Genomic DNA, 13,091 nt, shown 5'->3' on the forward strand with positions numbered 1-13,091 from the left:
CTAGACTGGGTGTCTCTTGATTTTGGAACCCGATCAACACCATTCCTAATGCATGCATGAGAATTCTGACATGGCGTGAGATGACAGTGAGTGCTTAGGCTTTGCACAGATCCGTACATGGTTGTGATGAGTAAAGGCCCACAGCAAATGGCAGTTTAACAGTGCAGTGCATCCAAGGATTGCAGGTTACCCGGGTTTCAGATTAGATATTCTCCCACAAAGCATCATTCTTCTACTATCTAAAGACATATCCCTCCATCTGACTGTATATTACAGTACCTACTGGGAAGGAGAGCACACATACTCCCCAGCTACACACTGCCAGCAAATCAGCACTCTGGCAAGCCATCTAATTGTCTTCAATGATCTGTGTTTCCAGATTTGTTTATAAACTGGAAAAATCGACAAATTGCAGACCATCTGTACATAACTCTGTGTTAATGAAGGCAGGCATCCTGCAGACCCATAGGCTCATTACCTCCCAAGGAACTAGTTTCTTCACATATTCCTAAGCAAGTCTGTTCATCTGAGGCAAGGCAGCGGAAATCAGATGCAGAATGATTTCTCTGCAGGGTGGGAGCCAGATGCCAACAACCTTTGGAAATGTTAAGCCTCTCTGTTGAAAATATGACCTGCCAGCATGATGTCACAGAAAACAGTGATGCAAATGCCTGTAAGCATCAGGTTTCAATGTATTGATTCTGCAATACTAAATGGAAGATTTGTATCTCTTTGATAGGAGCCTAAGTAGGAACTCCCAGCTCTGCTAACCTTTCATAAGAAACTTCTAGAATCACAGTACTATGTAGAGGTTCCTATGCTCTGTGATATCACTTCCAACAGCAAGACATATACATGCCAAGACACACAATGAGTCCAGGGACCCCAGTACCAGGGGAAAACTCTCATCGGAGAACATTGAGCTCCTCTGTTTGATGCTGGCTATAGAGCCCAGGTTGGGTATTGCACCTTAATTTTTCAAAGAGGAGAGACTAATCTGTATCTGGTGGTGGTGCATACTTTGTCGTGTAGCTCCTGTAAGAGATCCCTGGCTCTGTGCTTTCTCAAAGTGATGATAGTCAGACTCTGACTAGCAAGAACTCATTTGTGCAGGATTCTTCCTCTACATTATTTTCTCAGCTGGCATTTATCCATAATTCCTATCATGGGGGCTGAATGCCCTGTAAGTCTGAAGACCTCTCTACAATATATTAAATGCAAGATATTGTAACCCAAAAATGAGTTTGTTTTTATTTTTTAATCTACTAACACTTGTTTTTAAGAGAAAGACCAATATTACTAGCAAAAGTAGGAAGATAATAGGAGGCTTAAAGTGTCACTTTCTTTAAAGAAAAACAAGAGAGTGAGCTCAGCTCTGCATAAAAATGGAGCAGCCAGTTAATACACAGGCAATGCGCCTGTATCTTTTACCCAGCACCATGGCACAGGTGCATTGCCTGTGTATCAACAGGTACATGTTGACTCCTTTGCTCCAGGAAGGTGGAGTTTGCAACTAAAGAATTTAAATATCTGTCTGTCTCTCTGTGCATGTGTGCGTGCGTGCGTGTGTGTGTGTGTGTGTGTGTGTGTGTGTGTGTGTGTGTTATTATACTTCTGTACATTAAAAGCACTTAGATAATCAAAAATGTTTTAAAGTTTCTCTAAGTGACAAAAACATTAATCTAAGCACAATATATCAATTTTTTAAGCCCAGAAAATAGCAAACTGATTACCTCATAAAGATCCTGCCATTGATTAAATGGATAAACTATTAGGTTACTATAAGAGGTTCTGCTGCTAGGAATGCACTAATGTATTGACTTTTTATAGATAGGGTTACATTGTTGTACAGCAGTAAGAGCACTGCTGACACCCAGTGTAAGAGAAGGCATATTGACACCTAGAGCATGTGTGCCTAAGTGTGTATAGCTAAGTTGGTGGAACACTTGGCATGGCCATTGTCTATGATGGCTCACATTGTGCATGTTGCATCTTTGGGGCTCCATTGCCATACACAGAGTAGCATGAGAATACTTTCCCTTGTGGCACAAAGACAGTGGGTTCAGGCATGGCCACGTGCCTGTGGTTGAAGGGTTTCAAATCTGCTGCTGAGAATCCCTCACGCCTAGAGCAGTCTCAGGACCTTTTGTCCTTTATCAATATTTTATTGTGGGTTTTCAGATGAGATTTGAATTGAAGGAACATTCCCTTGCTAAATATAAGGTTGAAAACTGCTATGCTACATGAGAAATAAAAGAGATGCTTTAAATCCAAGGTGATTTTTTTTTCCACATTAAAAATGTGTTTCCTCAAATGTGCCACAACTACTAGTAGTAAAGTAACATAACCTATCTAAGACCTTAAATAAGCACATAGTACATCTCTGACCTTTTTCAGCATATGTATGTTTGTGACTGGGTTTTTTGTCTGTCAAATCTGCAACACTAAATATGTAGTTTTGTATTTTAGTTTTCATATTTGTTTTAATGCCTGTACAATGCTGAATTGAGTTACTGGGTCAGGATCAGTTTTCGAGTTCTGTGAATTGACATGATTTCCTTCCTTCCTTTCTTCCTTACTCCCTTCTTGCCTTCCACCTTCCTTATTATCTTCCTTTTTCTAACAAAAATAACTCACTGAGATCAAATTTCCATCCCCATTCCTGTGTCAGACACTTAATAGACAAAAATTCTATTGGATATTTTACTGATTGGCTGGTTGGTTGGTTGGTTGATTGATTGACTGATTGACTGATTGGTGAGGGAGTGCCAAGTCCATTGTTGCTAGTGCTGACTCTGTAATGTGATGCTGAGATGTATAAGAAAGCAGACTGGAAACCAAGCATCATGCTGGATGCCTTTAATCTCAGCACTTGGGAGGCAGAGATAGGATGATCTCGGTGAGTTCAGGTCCTGCCTTGTCTACATACTGAGTTCCAAAATAGCCAGTGCTATATAGACATACCCTGTCTTTAAAAAGAGAAATAAAGAGGGAAGGAGGGAGAAAAGAAAGAGAAAGAAAGAAAGGAAAGAAGAAAGACAGAAATAAGGAAAGAAAGAAAGATAAAAAGAAAGAAAGAAAGAAAGAAATGAAGGAAGGGAGGAAGAAACAAATAAAGAAGGAAAGAAACAAATAAAGAAAGAAACATAAAAAGAAACAAACAAAGAAGAAAAAAAAAGTAAGAACATTGTGACCATAGTAGACTTAGAAGCAGGCTGGTAAACTGTAGTTAAGGCAGTAAGCTGTGTTTCTCCATGACCTCTATTTTAGTTCTTGCCCTGAGTTTCTTCCTTGACTTTTTCCACTGGTCGTGTATGACCTGAGAGTTGTAAGCTGAGATAAACTCTTTCCTCTCCAATTTATGTCAGATCTTGATGTTTTATCACAGCAATAAAAACCTTATCTAGCACAATCCCCAATATTTTTTGGGGGAGAAAATTTCTATGTTTACAATGGCAAAAGAATATGCTAGAAAATTATTTATTAATACACTAAGTATTAATATATTTAGTACTATCCAATGAGATATATTCAGAGTAAAGTTATAGAAAAATGGATTGAGGGGAATGTTTAGAAGTATGACTAGGAAAGACATCTCAAAGAACTTCAAATAAATGGGACCCTGCGCGTCTCAGTGAAAGGCCTCTACATCAAGAGGATGGACACAAACTGACTTGAAACTTGCCAAATGAAGTATTCTCTCAACACAAATTACAAGTCCAAAATACATGTTTTGAGTCTTCTAAGTTATGCTGCCCAGCTTTGAGACATCATCATCATCATCATGATCAGCATCAGCATCATTACTGGTCATTATTCCTGGGTTAATAACAGAAGAAAATGACCTAATTGTAGTCATGGGTACTCTGTTACATTTTGAGAAAATGAGTCAAAATAATTAGGATTTTTTTTCCTACTTTTAGTTTGTTAATGCCAGTGTCCATTTCCCATGTAGAGCCAGATTTACTCAGTAATTAGACAGGATGTGGAATACAAAGAAGGTTGTTCACCACATTTCCATGTGTTATATCCATTTCTCTCCCAGAACATCACAAGTCTACACCTGCTACTCCCAGAAGAGAGTTTATTCTTGTGATCACTTGTAAATATCCTTTTCTGTTTTTAGGTGGAATGGCTGAAAAATGAGGAGCCCATTGACTCCGAACAGGATGAGAACATTGACACCAGGGCTGACCATAACCTGATCATCAGGCAGGCCCGGCTTTCAGACTCAGGGAATTACACCTGTATGGCAGCCAACATCGTGGCCAAGAGGAGGAGCCTGTCAGCAACTGTGGTGGTCTACGGTAAGACCAGCCCAAAGGCAAGGAAGGGATAGGGAGGGCTAAAATTCAGAGATATAGAAAGCCATGTACTGTATTAAAACTTCCCAGCACAAGAGCCGAAAGGCTTCTGGGTCCATTCAGAGTACTGTCCAGCCTCAACCCTCTTCCAGGTGAGAAAATATTTCTTACACAATTAATATGTTTTCTGATCCATTTGGTCTTGAGCTGTTGTGAGACAGCCAGTGGTAGTTTCAATTTAACTCTCTCTTAAAAATAATAAATTGGTGAGGTTTTTTTTTTTTTTTTTTTTTTTTTTTTTTTTTTTTAATTTCCATTGAGTTTATAATGGGAAAGCATCATAGCAGGAAATTTAGGTTTCCCACTCTTCCAGACTACCAGTCAGTGCCTCTCCTACTAGATGTAATGCACAAAACCAAATATTGTTATTTGCTGATGATCTCAGGCATTGTAAAAAGGCAGTCCCCAACTACTTAAGTAAAGGCTTTTCTTTCCAGAATAGAAGAGCCATGGGATTTATTTCTGAAGCACTTAAAAGTAATAGAAATTCAAATGCTGGCATTTTCTTTTTATACTCGGACAGTCAAGTACCTTAGAGACCTGCTGATGAGTTCTACTCATTTTTAATAGTTCCCTCCAAAGCATACTCTCTTGGTTCCTCTTTCACAAGAACAGAATAGGGACCACTGTTGCCTCACAACAGAACAGCAAGTAGGATCTGAACCATCTCTTCTTCCCCAGATACCTGACTCACAGTACCTGGCGCAGTGGCTTACACATAGTAGGCCATCAATACAAACCTTTCTCCTTTTTTTTCTCCCCTCCCCATTTTTGTCTCTCAGTGAATGGAGGCTGGTCTTCCTGGACAGAGTGGTCAGCCTGCAATGTTCGCTGTGGTAGAGGATGGCAGAAACGTTCCCGGACCTGCACCAACCCCGCTCCTCTCAATGGTGGGGCCTTTTGTGAGGGAATGTCAGTGCAGAAAATAACCTGCACTGCTCTTTGTCCTGGTGAGATATACACAGATTCCCTTCTCCTTCTAATCCGCCAATGCTGTTAAGGTGCTGTGGAGCAAGCAATGTAACTTCCTTCTGAAGTCACCCTGGTCCAAGGTCTTAGACCATTGCCTCTGTCCTAGGTGCTGAAGATGAATTCATTGTAATGTTAAGAACATGGGTGAAACCCTTTCCACAAGGCTTATGATAGTGGTGCTAGTTGGACACCACTTTCTCCCTTGACTTCCCCACTTGATGGCATGTGTTCGAGTACAGTAACTACAGATTGGGTGAGCTGCTTTCAAGCACAAAATAACAACTACCCAGAACTTGACCTTTTATCAGGTTCAGGTTGATAATTATTTGCAATAAAATTGGTAGAGATTGTCTCCTGCAGTGATGTGCATTTACACCTGCACTTGCCTTTCTTTCCAAGTAGTAGAAGTGTGTGTATTTCTTATCAGTTGTTTTGTTCTCTCTTCCTGGCTGTAACCTAGTTGCTACAATGTGAAGGCCATGAGGTACAAGGTTGCTTTCTTTATGGAAAGCATGTCCCCCAACAGAGACTATAACAGCTCTTGAGTTCCATATATACCACATAAGTTTAATCCCGAGAACCTTGTCCAAAACCTTATACCTTTATAATTTCAATTTGTGTTTCTCTCGAGGCAAAGGTGAGACTCTGACCAACAGTGTGCTTTCAGAATTTAATTTGTCCTTGCATTTTATAAACATTTATTGAGTGCTTACTGTGTGCCAGGTACTGTGCAGGATGCTTTCATACATGCCATGCCATTTACCTCTCCATTGTGACTTTATTGTCCCCAGATGACAGAAGCCGTAAATTGAAGCCACGTGGCTTACTTCCTCAGCTGACACCTTTGTAAAACCAAGACTAAGACTCAAACATTTTTGATGCAGACTCAGTACTTTTTTTCTATTTAAGTATATTTTTACTATTTTTTTTTTTTTTTTTGGTTTTACTAATTGGCTTAGATTAAACCTTGCCACTCTTAACCTACATACGCATGGTGGAATCTATTCCTAGGAGGTAATGGGGCAATTGCCTCAAACATCTGTCCTAGTCTCCTGGGTTAAAATTTAATGAAATTAAGTTCAGTCTTTTCATTTCAATGTACAACAGCAATCTATGACCCCAGAAATTCTATTTCTGTAGGTTCTGCCATCTCGGGGTTTCGGTGACCTGTTTTCATTTAACACTATCAGTTCATGCGGGTTTAGCTTTTTATTGTTTAGGGGGTTTGGGGACTTAAAGATCAGTCTACTCTACTTACCAATCTGAACTGTAAGCCCACATTGTATTAACAGACATCCTGAAGTATGGCACATAGCTGCCTGTCCATCCGTGATACTCTTGAGCATGAAAGACCAGGAAAGTATCGATACTGACCTTAATAGCCAACTGAAAGACTCCAGTCAGTCAACCATTTCCCTAAATTCAATCGTTGCTTTGATTAAGAAAAATAAAAAATAAAAACACTTAGAGGAAAGATGCTTTGACCTCTCTGTTTGCTCTCTTTGGAATGGCAGTCTGTGGAAGGTGTGGGGTGAGTCTTCCTGTAACTGCTGCTTCTTGTTAATGGTGGTATCCTTTGTGTTCCTTTGAAGTGGATGGCAGCTGGGAAGTGTGGAGTGAATGGTCAGTCTGCAGCCCAGAGTGTGAACACCTTCGCATCCGCGAGTGCACAGCTCCACCGCCGAGAAATGGAGGCAAGTTCTGTGAAGGTCTCAGCCAGGAATCTGAAAACTGCACGGATGGGCTCTGCATTTTAGGTAACACTGCCTATTTGATGTCCTCTGTGTTTGTGGTAATGTGCATATTTCCACATGTTTCCAGAAGAATGCCCTAACTATTACCTGGGTTTAGTAAAACATCAGGAAGTCAGTAAGCAGAAATGAAAGTACACACACACACACACACACACACACACACACACACACACACAGCACTGAGAAGCACATGAGTACATTTGTTTTTTGGTACAGATAGAGTTATTGATTTTGTTTTTGTTTTTAATCCTGTGATGTTCAGAGGATAAAAGGTTAGTGCTTATGAATACCAGATTAGTTCCCTATTACTGGACCACATCCTTAGGTCAGATAGAGTCATTTCAAATATTTTATTACAACCTTATCAGGCAATACTTCCAGAGAAGAAACTTTTAAAATTTAAGTCTTTTGAAAGCAACCACTTCTAAGTTCAGTGAAACCCAGTTACTGGTTCCTGCGACTGAAAAACTTTATAAAACTTTAAATCACTTAATATATCTCTGAAGGCACAGGCTTCTCTGGCAAGGAAAGCATTGCAACTGCATTTGGCCCATGGTAGAGGGAGGATAAATGAGAAGTTCCATGGTGGTTTCATGAATGAGAAGTTCTTTATGGTAGAAGTTTTGTTTCACATTGGTCTGGTAGAGTAGGGAATGGAATGTTCATCTCTCAATCCCCAGGCATTTGTCTTATTTCTAATATGACATTGTTACTACCTCCACGTTATTCTTTGGTGAGGTTTGAAAAGTATGAAAGGATTTTATCCAGTTAAGGAGAACTCATTTTAACATTCAGTTTCATTTACTAGCATCATGATTCCAGCCAACTCACTTGACTTCTTTCACTATAAGTACCAAAAATCTTATATCCACCTTCAGTTATTAGCAGAGGCATATGTTGACAGGACCCATCTGAATCTTTCATAGAAGAGAGTATGTAATCAAATAATTTCAACTCAAATGAAATAAGTTGTATTGGTATTTTATGGTTCCTCAAAAATGAGACTGGGGCCATCCATGTCCTCTAGAACTAGATTGCTTACTTGGATCCTCCTGGCATGTTATCCAGCAAAGAAATGCCACATCTTAGTTGGCCACAGTCACTTGTGGAGTCTATGCTACTTTTCCTTAGGGAAAGTGACACTGTGAATGAAATAATTCTGGTCAATCTATTTCCTTACATTCATGTGCCTGGGTATTTGTGAAGGCAAGTACATACATACTAACAATTGAATTTTCAGAATAAATCTGCATGCTTCATATATTGTTTAGAATGGCTAGTGCATTAAAGTTAACACACTGATACTCACATTGACCTTTATTCCCCCACATGTCAAACCCCATGCAAGGGGTGATGATCACAGATAATATAGTCAAAAAGATCAGCGTGGAAACTTTTGGGTTCTCCATTAAATGCATACCAACCATCTACTTCTGCATACACTCATTAGTAAGATAGTTAAAGACATGTGTTTCTGACAACTTGTGAATATCAGGATGCCTTTCTGGATCCTGGATCAAGACGTGTTATTGCTTTTTCACCTTACAGAAAGGTTTTTGAAGTGATACGGTTAGGATTATGGATGTCACATATCTTCTAAAAGATGATGGCGCTATAGAAATGTGGCTTCTATTTGAATTTCAGATAACGGTGGTTATAAACATTCTTATAAATTAAATGTTGGGCTTGAATATATGACTTTTGGCTTAGCGGTCTATGATGTAATCTGATAGTTATTCATGGGAGACATAGTGCTTAGCACTTAATGTAAGAAATAAAGGTTACTGCATGGGTGATTTTAACTTGTATATGTGCCATGATTCATACTAATTTACCAGCTGAGGAAGAGTCCGTCTAATGCAGAAAGGAATAATCAGCACTGAGAGTGGACTGATAAGAGTAGATCCCACTTTACAGAACAGATAGACTACAGAGGGAGACATTATCACAAGATGCCAAGTAAAAATAAATGAGTAATTGAATTCATCAACACATACATAATGAACTGAGAGTAAGGGGAGGATCTTAGGGAAGGAAAGAGGAAGGTTGAAGGTTGAAGAAATAGAAGTAAATTGAAGCTTTGAAGTCCAACAAGCCCAGAAATCTCAGAGTCCCAGTGTCAAGTCCAATGTTCGACTAACTGCTACCAAAGCAACAAGATGTGATGTTGCAGGTCAAAGGCCAAAAGGCAGGAAGAGCTAGTATTTCAGTTCAGAAAGTGTCTGCGAGGACAATTCCCTATCACTTCTGGTAGGATCGGTGTTTTCCTTCTCTGTAAGTAATTAACTGATTGATGAGGACTACTTATGTCAAAGTGCCATGTGATTTACTGGGTCTCAAGATTAAAAAGTTAGCGCCATCACCAACACTCTGACAAACCAGAAAGCTGGCAGTTCTTGGCCAAGTGTATACATACCATTGCTCATCATAAATGTAAATGTACTTGGGATTTTTTAAAAAAGGAGTAGTCTTTTGTATTTGGGCAGTTTTGGGCCATATTTCAGACAGTGGCTCTAAGTAATTTATTGATTGAACAAAGCTTTTCCCCCCTGAACACCGACAATGTATAGTTTAATGAAACAGAGGCAAATACCTGATTCCTCAGTTTGCATTTTGCTATAATGAAAGTAAAATAGCCAGAAAGACACCCAGGCTGTGCTCCACTCAGCTGTGGAGGTGGGTCCTCTGTTAAATCCCCATAAGCTGAAAATGCAAGATGAGCTATTTCCCTGACATTCTCTCTCTTTACTGCACTAAGGGATTTTCATCAACAGAATCTTTTGCCTTCATATATATGTATTAGGGTATCTGAAATATGTTTAGAACTGTGAGGACTACAGTAACCACTGGTTTTAGTGTAAAAGGTGGGGAAGTGAGTAGTTATGAGGAGGATGAGCCGGATCTGCAATCTGCTTACCAATTGGGAAGGTTGGCTGGCCAGGGCAGCAGGATCTATCCTGTCTTTCCAGACACTGTTCACAGAATGAGTACAATTTCACTGTCTCTGTAGGAAGCAGAACAGCAGTCCAGGTAAATGATTATCAGGGTTACTCCATGGTTCTCTTTCATACTGTCACAAGCTCTTGGTGAGACTGCTGTGCTCTTGGGGTTGCACCAAGAAAGGTTGGCTTTGATTAAAATAGCATTTGGCTACAGCTTTGCAAAACAGCAGCTTAGCTGAAGGATCTAGGTCATGGTTCAGCATGGGAATTTCCTTCATACTATTTTTTTTCCTTATGTGCCAAGCATAACCCTATGGCACCTTCTTTTGGAGGTTTGACAATGACATTGTTCAGCTCTTGGATGACCTTCAATGATTTGATTCTCTGTAGCCTTCAACTAAGTATCTGAATCTCTGAGGGCTCTCTTCCCCCTCCCTGTCTCTCTCCTCCAGACGGAGCTGCCAGCTCTGAATGATCACTTTAATATTTGGGTACGATTGTTGCTTGGTCACTTGTGGCTGAATCGCAGAGCCTCAGAGGGATGCTCTCAGAGACGGCCACACCTAAATGGTATTAAAAAGACAATAAATGCCTCATGGCTAGAGAGAGTAAGACTGGACAGCTTTTGCCGAGAGAGGTGAATCTGTGGATCCAAATCTCAAGCATAAACTGGACAACTGATCCTTTTCTGGTTGAAAATGGCCATTTCAGGGAAGTAAGATCATTACGGACATGACAGGCAGGGAAGGAAGATGGGTATGGCCACGGTTTCTTAAAGGAGGACTTGGATGGCCATGCTTTCTGGGCTTAAACAAGACCTTGTAGCTGCCTGACCTCTATCCTTTCATCTCAGCAACCTATTTGAGAATCACAGCCAGTATGACATAACCTGTGTGCCCGTGGACAGGAACAGAAAGATTAAATGGTGGCTGTTTAGATTGATCCTATGGGACTGGAGCCACCTTCTCAGTGGCTTTTTATTCCAATGAAAAGAAAAAAAGGAAGGCATTGGCTTGAGAAGATTAAGTGGATCTGCTTCAGAAGAAGGGATTAGCCTCTAGATGTGTGGTGTGACTAAAGCCAGAGAAATGCTGCTGAGGACTTAAAGGAAGGGGAAATCTTCCAGGCGATGCTACCTGCAAACTAATCTATTCATCTTGTGAAGACAGAACATAGGTCACTTCAATATTGGCAGCTTGGGGAATGACAATTAGGCTAAATGGCAGTTTGTTTTCACTTCTGATAGGCACATTGATAAGAAAAGTTTGAATGGATACTTTTTAAGCCACATCTAAGATAATGGCATCCATACAATAGTGAGGCAAACAAACATTCCCAAGGCCCAGCTAATAATACAACCACTTTCCTTATTGAACCATCCACTTAAATGACCCAGAAGAAACTCCTGAAAGGGTGAAGCTGCAATCACATGAAAATAATGGCTGCTTGTTAAGAGTTTTCTCTGATCTCATTGTTATCTATTACAGTAATTACCACCCCTTCCCATTGTTTAGGCCACTGGATAAGAGACATTTTATTCTAGAATAGTTTAAAGTATTTTTATCCTCTTTTCTTCTGCCTGTGATTTATACAGAACAACTATTTTTTATATAAGATTATAGTAGACGAGCTTCTCTTTACCAACACCAAACTCATCTACGTCTTTCTGTGGGCAAAGATTTAGGACTAATATTAAAATTAGACTTGTTTAAATTTCAGAACACGGTTCACTGCCTAGCTGCTTAGTCCCGGCAGGAAGTCTATGTAGCAAAGACATAAAACTGATATCACCAAGATACCATCCTAATACAATGTATTCTTAAGTGGCCCTAAAGTATCCCATAGCTTGCAAATTCTTCCCAAGTAGTTGTAAAATAGAAAGAAACCCTCCCATTTCATGTGTACTAGTACAAAGAGGCGACGTCTCCATGCTTGAATGTTTGCCTAGCATGTGAGAGTGAGGCCTTGGATTCTACCTCCTACACTGCAAACAAGTAAAAAATACAGCAGCAGCTCATATTAATAGTGCTGACTAGGTGCTCCCTTTTGAAGAAAAAACTTAGTAGTTTGCCTTCCTGCATGACAAATGATTAATTCACAGTTGCCTTTGTCTTCACTACAAAGCACATGTGGATGTGATGTTTCAGACACACAGGAGTCATAAGGATGAAGATCTGGTCACACAGGTAGTCGTTAGGCCAGTTAGTAACAAAAATTCCCCCCCATACCCCAGCAAACATTGTCCCATTATGGGACACCCCATAAGAAGATCAGTATATCATAAGTTTCCAGGAGACAGTTGAATGACTGCAGGCTCAAGTTTCCATTATGTTTAATTTAAGAAGAAAATGCAACGTAAACATTTCAGTCCTCAAGTGTCATAATGAAAGAATTACGTGAAATTCTAGAAGCTGAAACTTTTTTTCCTTTTTGCCTTTTGCTTTATGAGAAGAAAACCCCCACTTAATGTGCCACATCCTAGGATATCCTAGGTAGAATTGAGCATAAAAAGGGTAAAATAAACAAACTGTGCAAAGAATGACCATAAAACCTCTTTTATTATCTATTCAATACATATGTTTTTTATCTTGCCTTTTTTTTGTAAAATGTGTTGGGTTGTTTTAGGAAGTAATCCTCTTTCTAAATAAGGATAGACCTTTTTCCCAGTGGACCATAATTGTTGTATGCTTCCCATGGTCTCCCCCTTCTTACCAGCTAGCTCTGAAATATTTAAAGTGCCTTTTGTCACCAGGACATTTCCCATGCTCACCTCCTTTTTCATTCCCCAATAGTCTGTGCTCTAGCACAGCTGAGAGTTGACTTCTCTGCTCTCTCCCCTTCTGATGCATAGTTTGTGAGTATTCTTAAAATTCACCCTTCCTCAGCACTTCTGGTAAGTCACTAAATGAATGTCTCTCAATTTTACAGACTTAATTTGACCTAAGGATGTAGTCCCTAGCAGGAAATGGGACAGGTGACTGACTTTAAAGGCCATACCCAGCTCTGTCATTTTATCATGCTGACAATAGTTAGGCATATTAAGGGGAAAGCTCAGGAGA

The 13,091-nt window shown here is 39.8% G+C and overlaps 1 protein-coding gene across 6 annotated transcripts in view; it reads left to right on the forward strand.

The window, feature by feature from the left end:
• UNC5D (unc-5 netrin receptor D) overlaps window positions 1–13,091 on the forward strand; it is a gene marked incomplete at both ends in the record, with an annotated part of 506,783 nt that overhangs the window by 394,735 nt on the left and 98,957 nt on the right. For 3 of the 6 annotated variants that reach the window (XM_080928792.1, XM_080928793.1, XM_080928794.1), the window contains 3 exons: window positions 4,127–4,307; window positions 5,147–5,314; window positions 6,929–7,093. In XM_080928792.1, coding sequence (XP_080784918.1) covers window positions 4,127–4,307; window positions 5,147–5,314; window positions 6,929–7,093 — 514 coding nt within the window. The remainder of the gene's footprint in view (window positions 1–4,126; window positions 4,308–5,146; window positions 5,315–6,928; window positions 7,094–13,091) is intronic. The other 3 variants (XM_080928797.1, XM_080928796.1, XM_080928795.1) reach the window with 1 other exon arrangement.

Source organism: Micromys minutus (genome assembly GCF_963924665.1).
Source record: "Micromys minutus genome assembly, chromosome: 14".
Taxonomy (NCBI): Eukaryota; Metazoa; Chordata; class Mammalia; order Rodentia; family Muridae; genus Micromys; species Micromys minutus.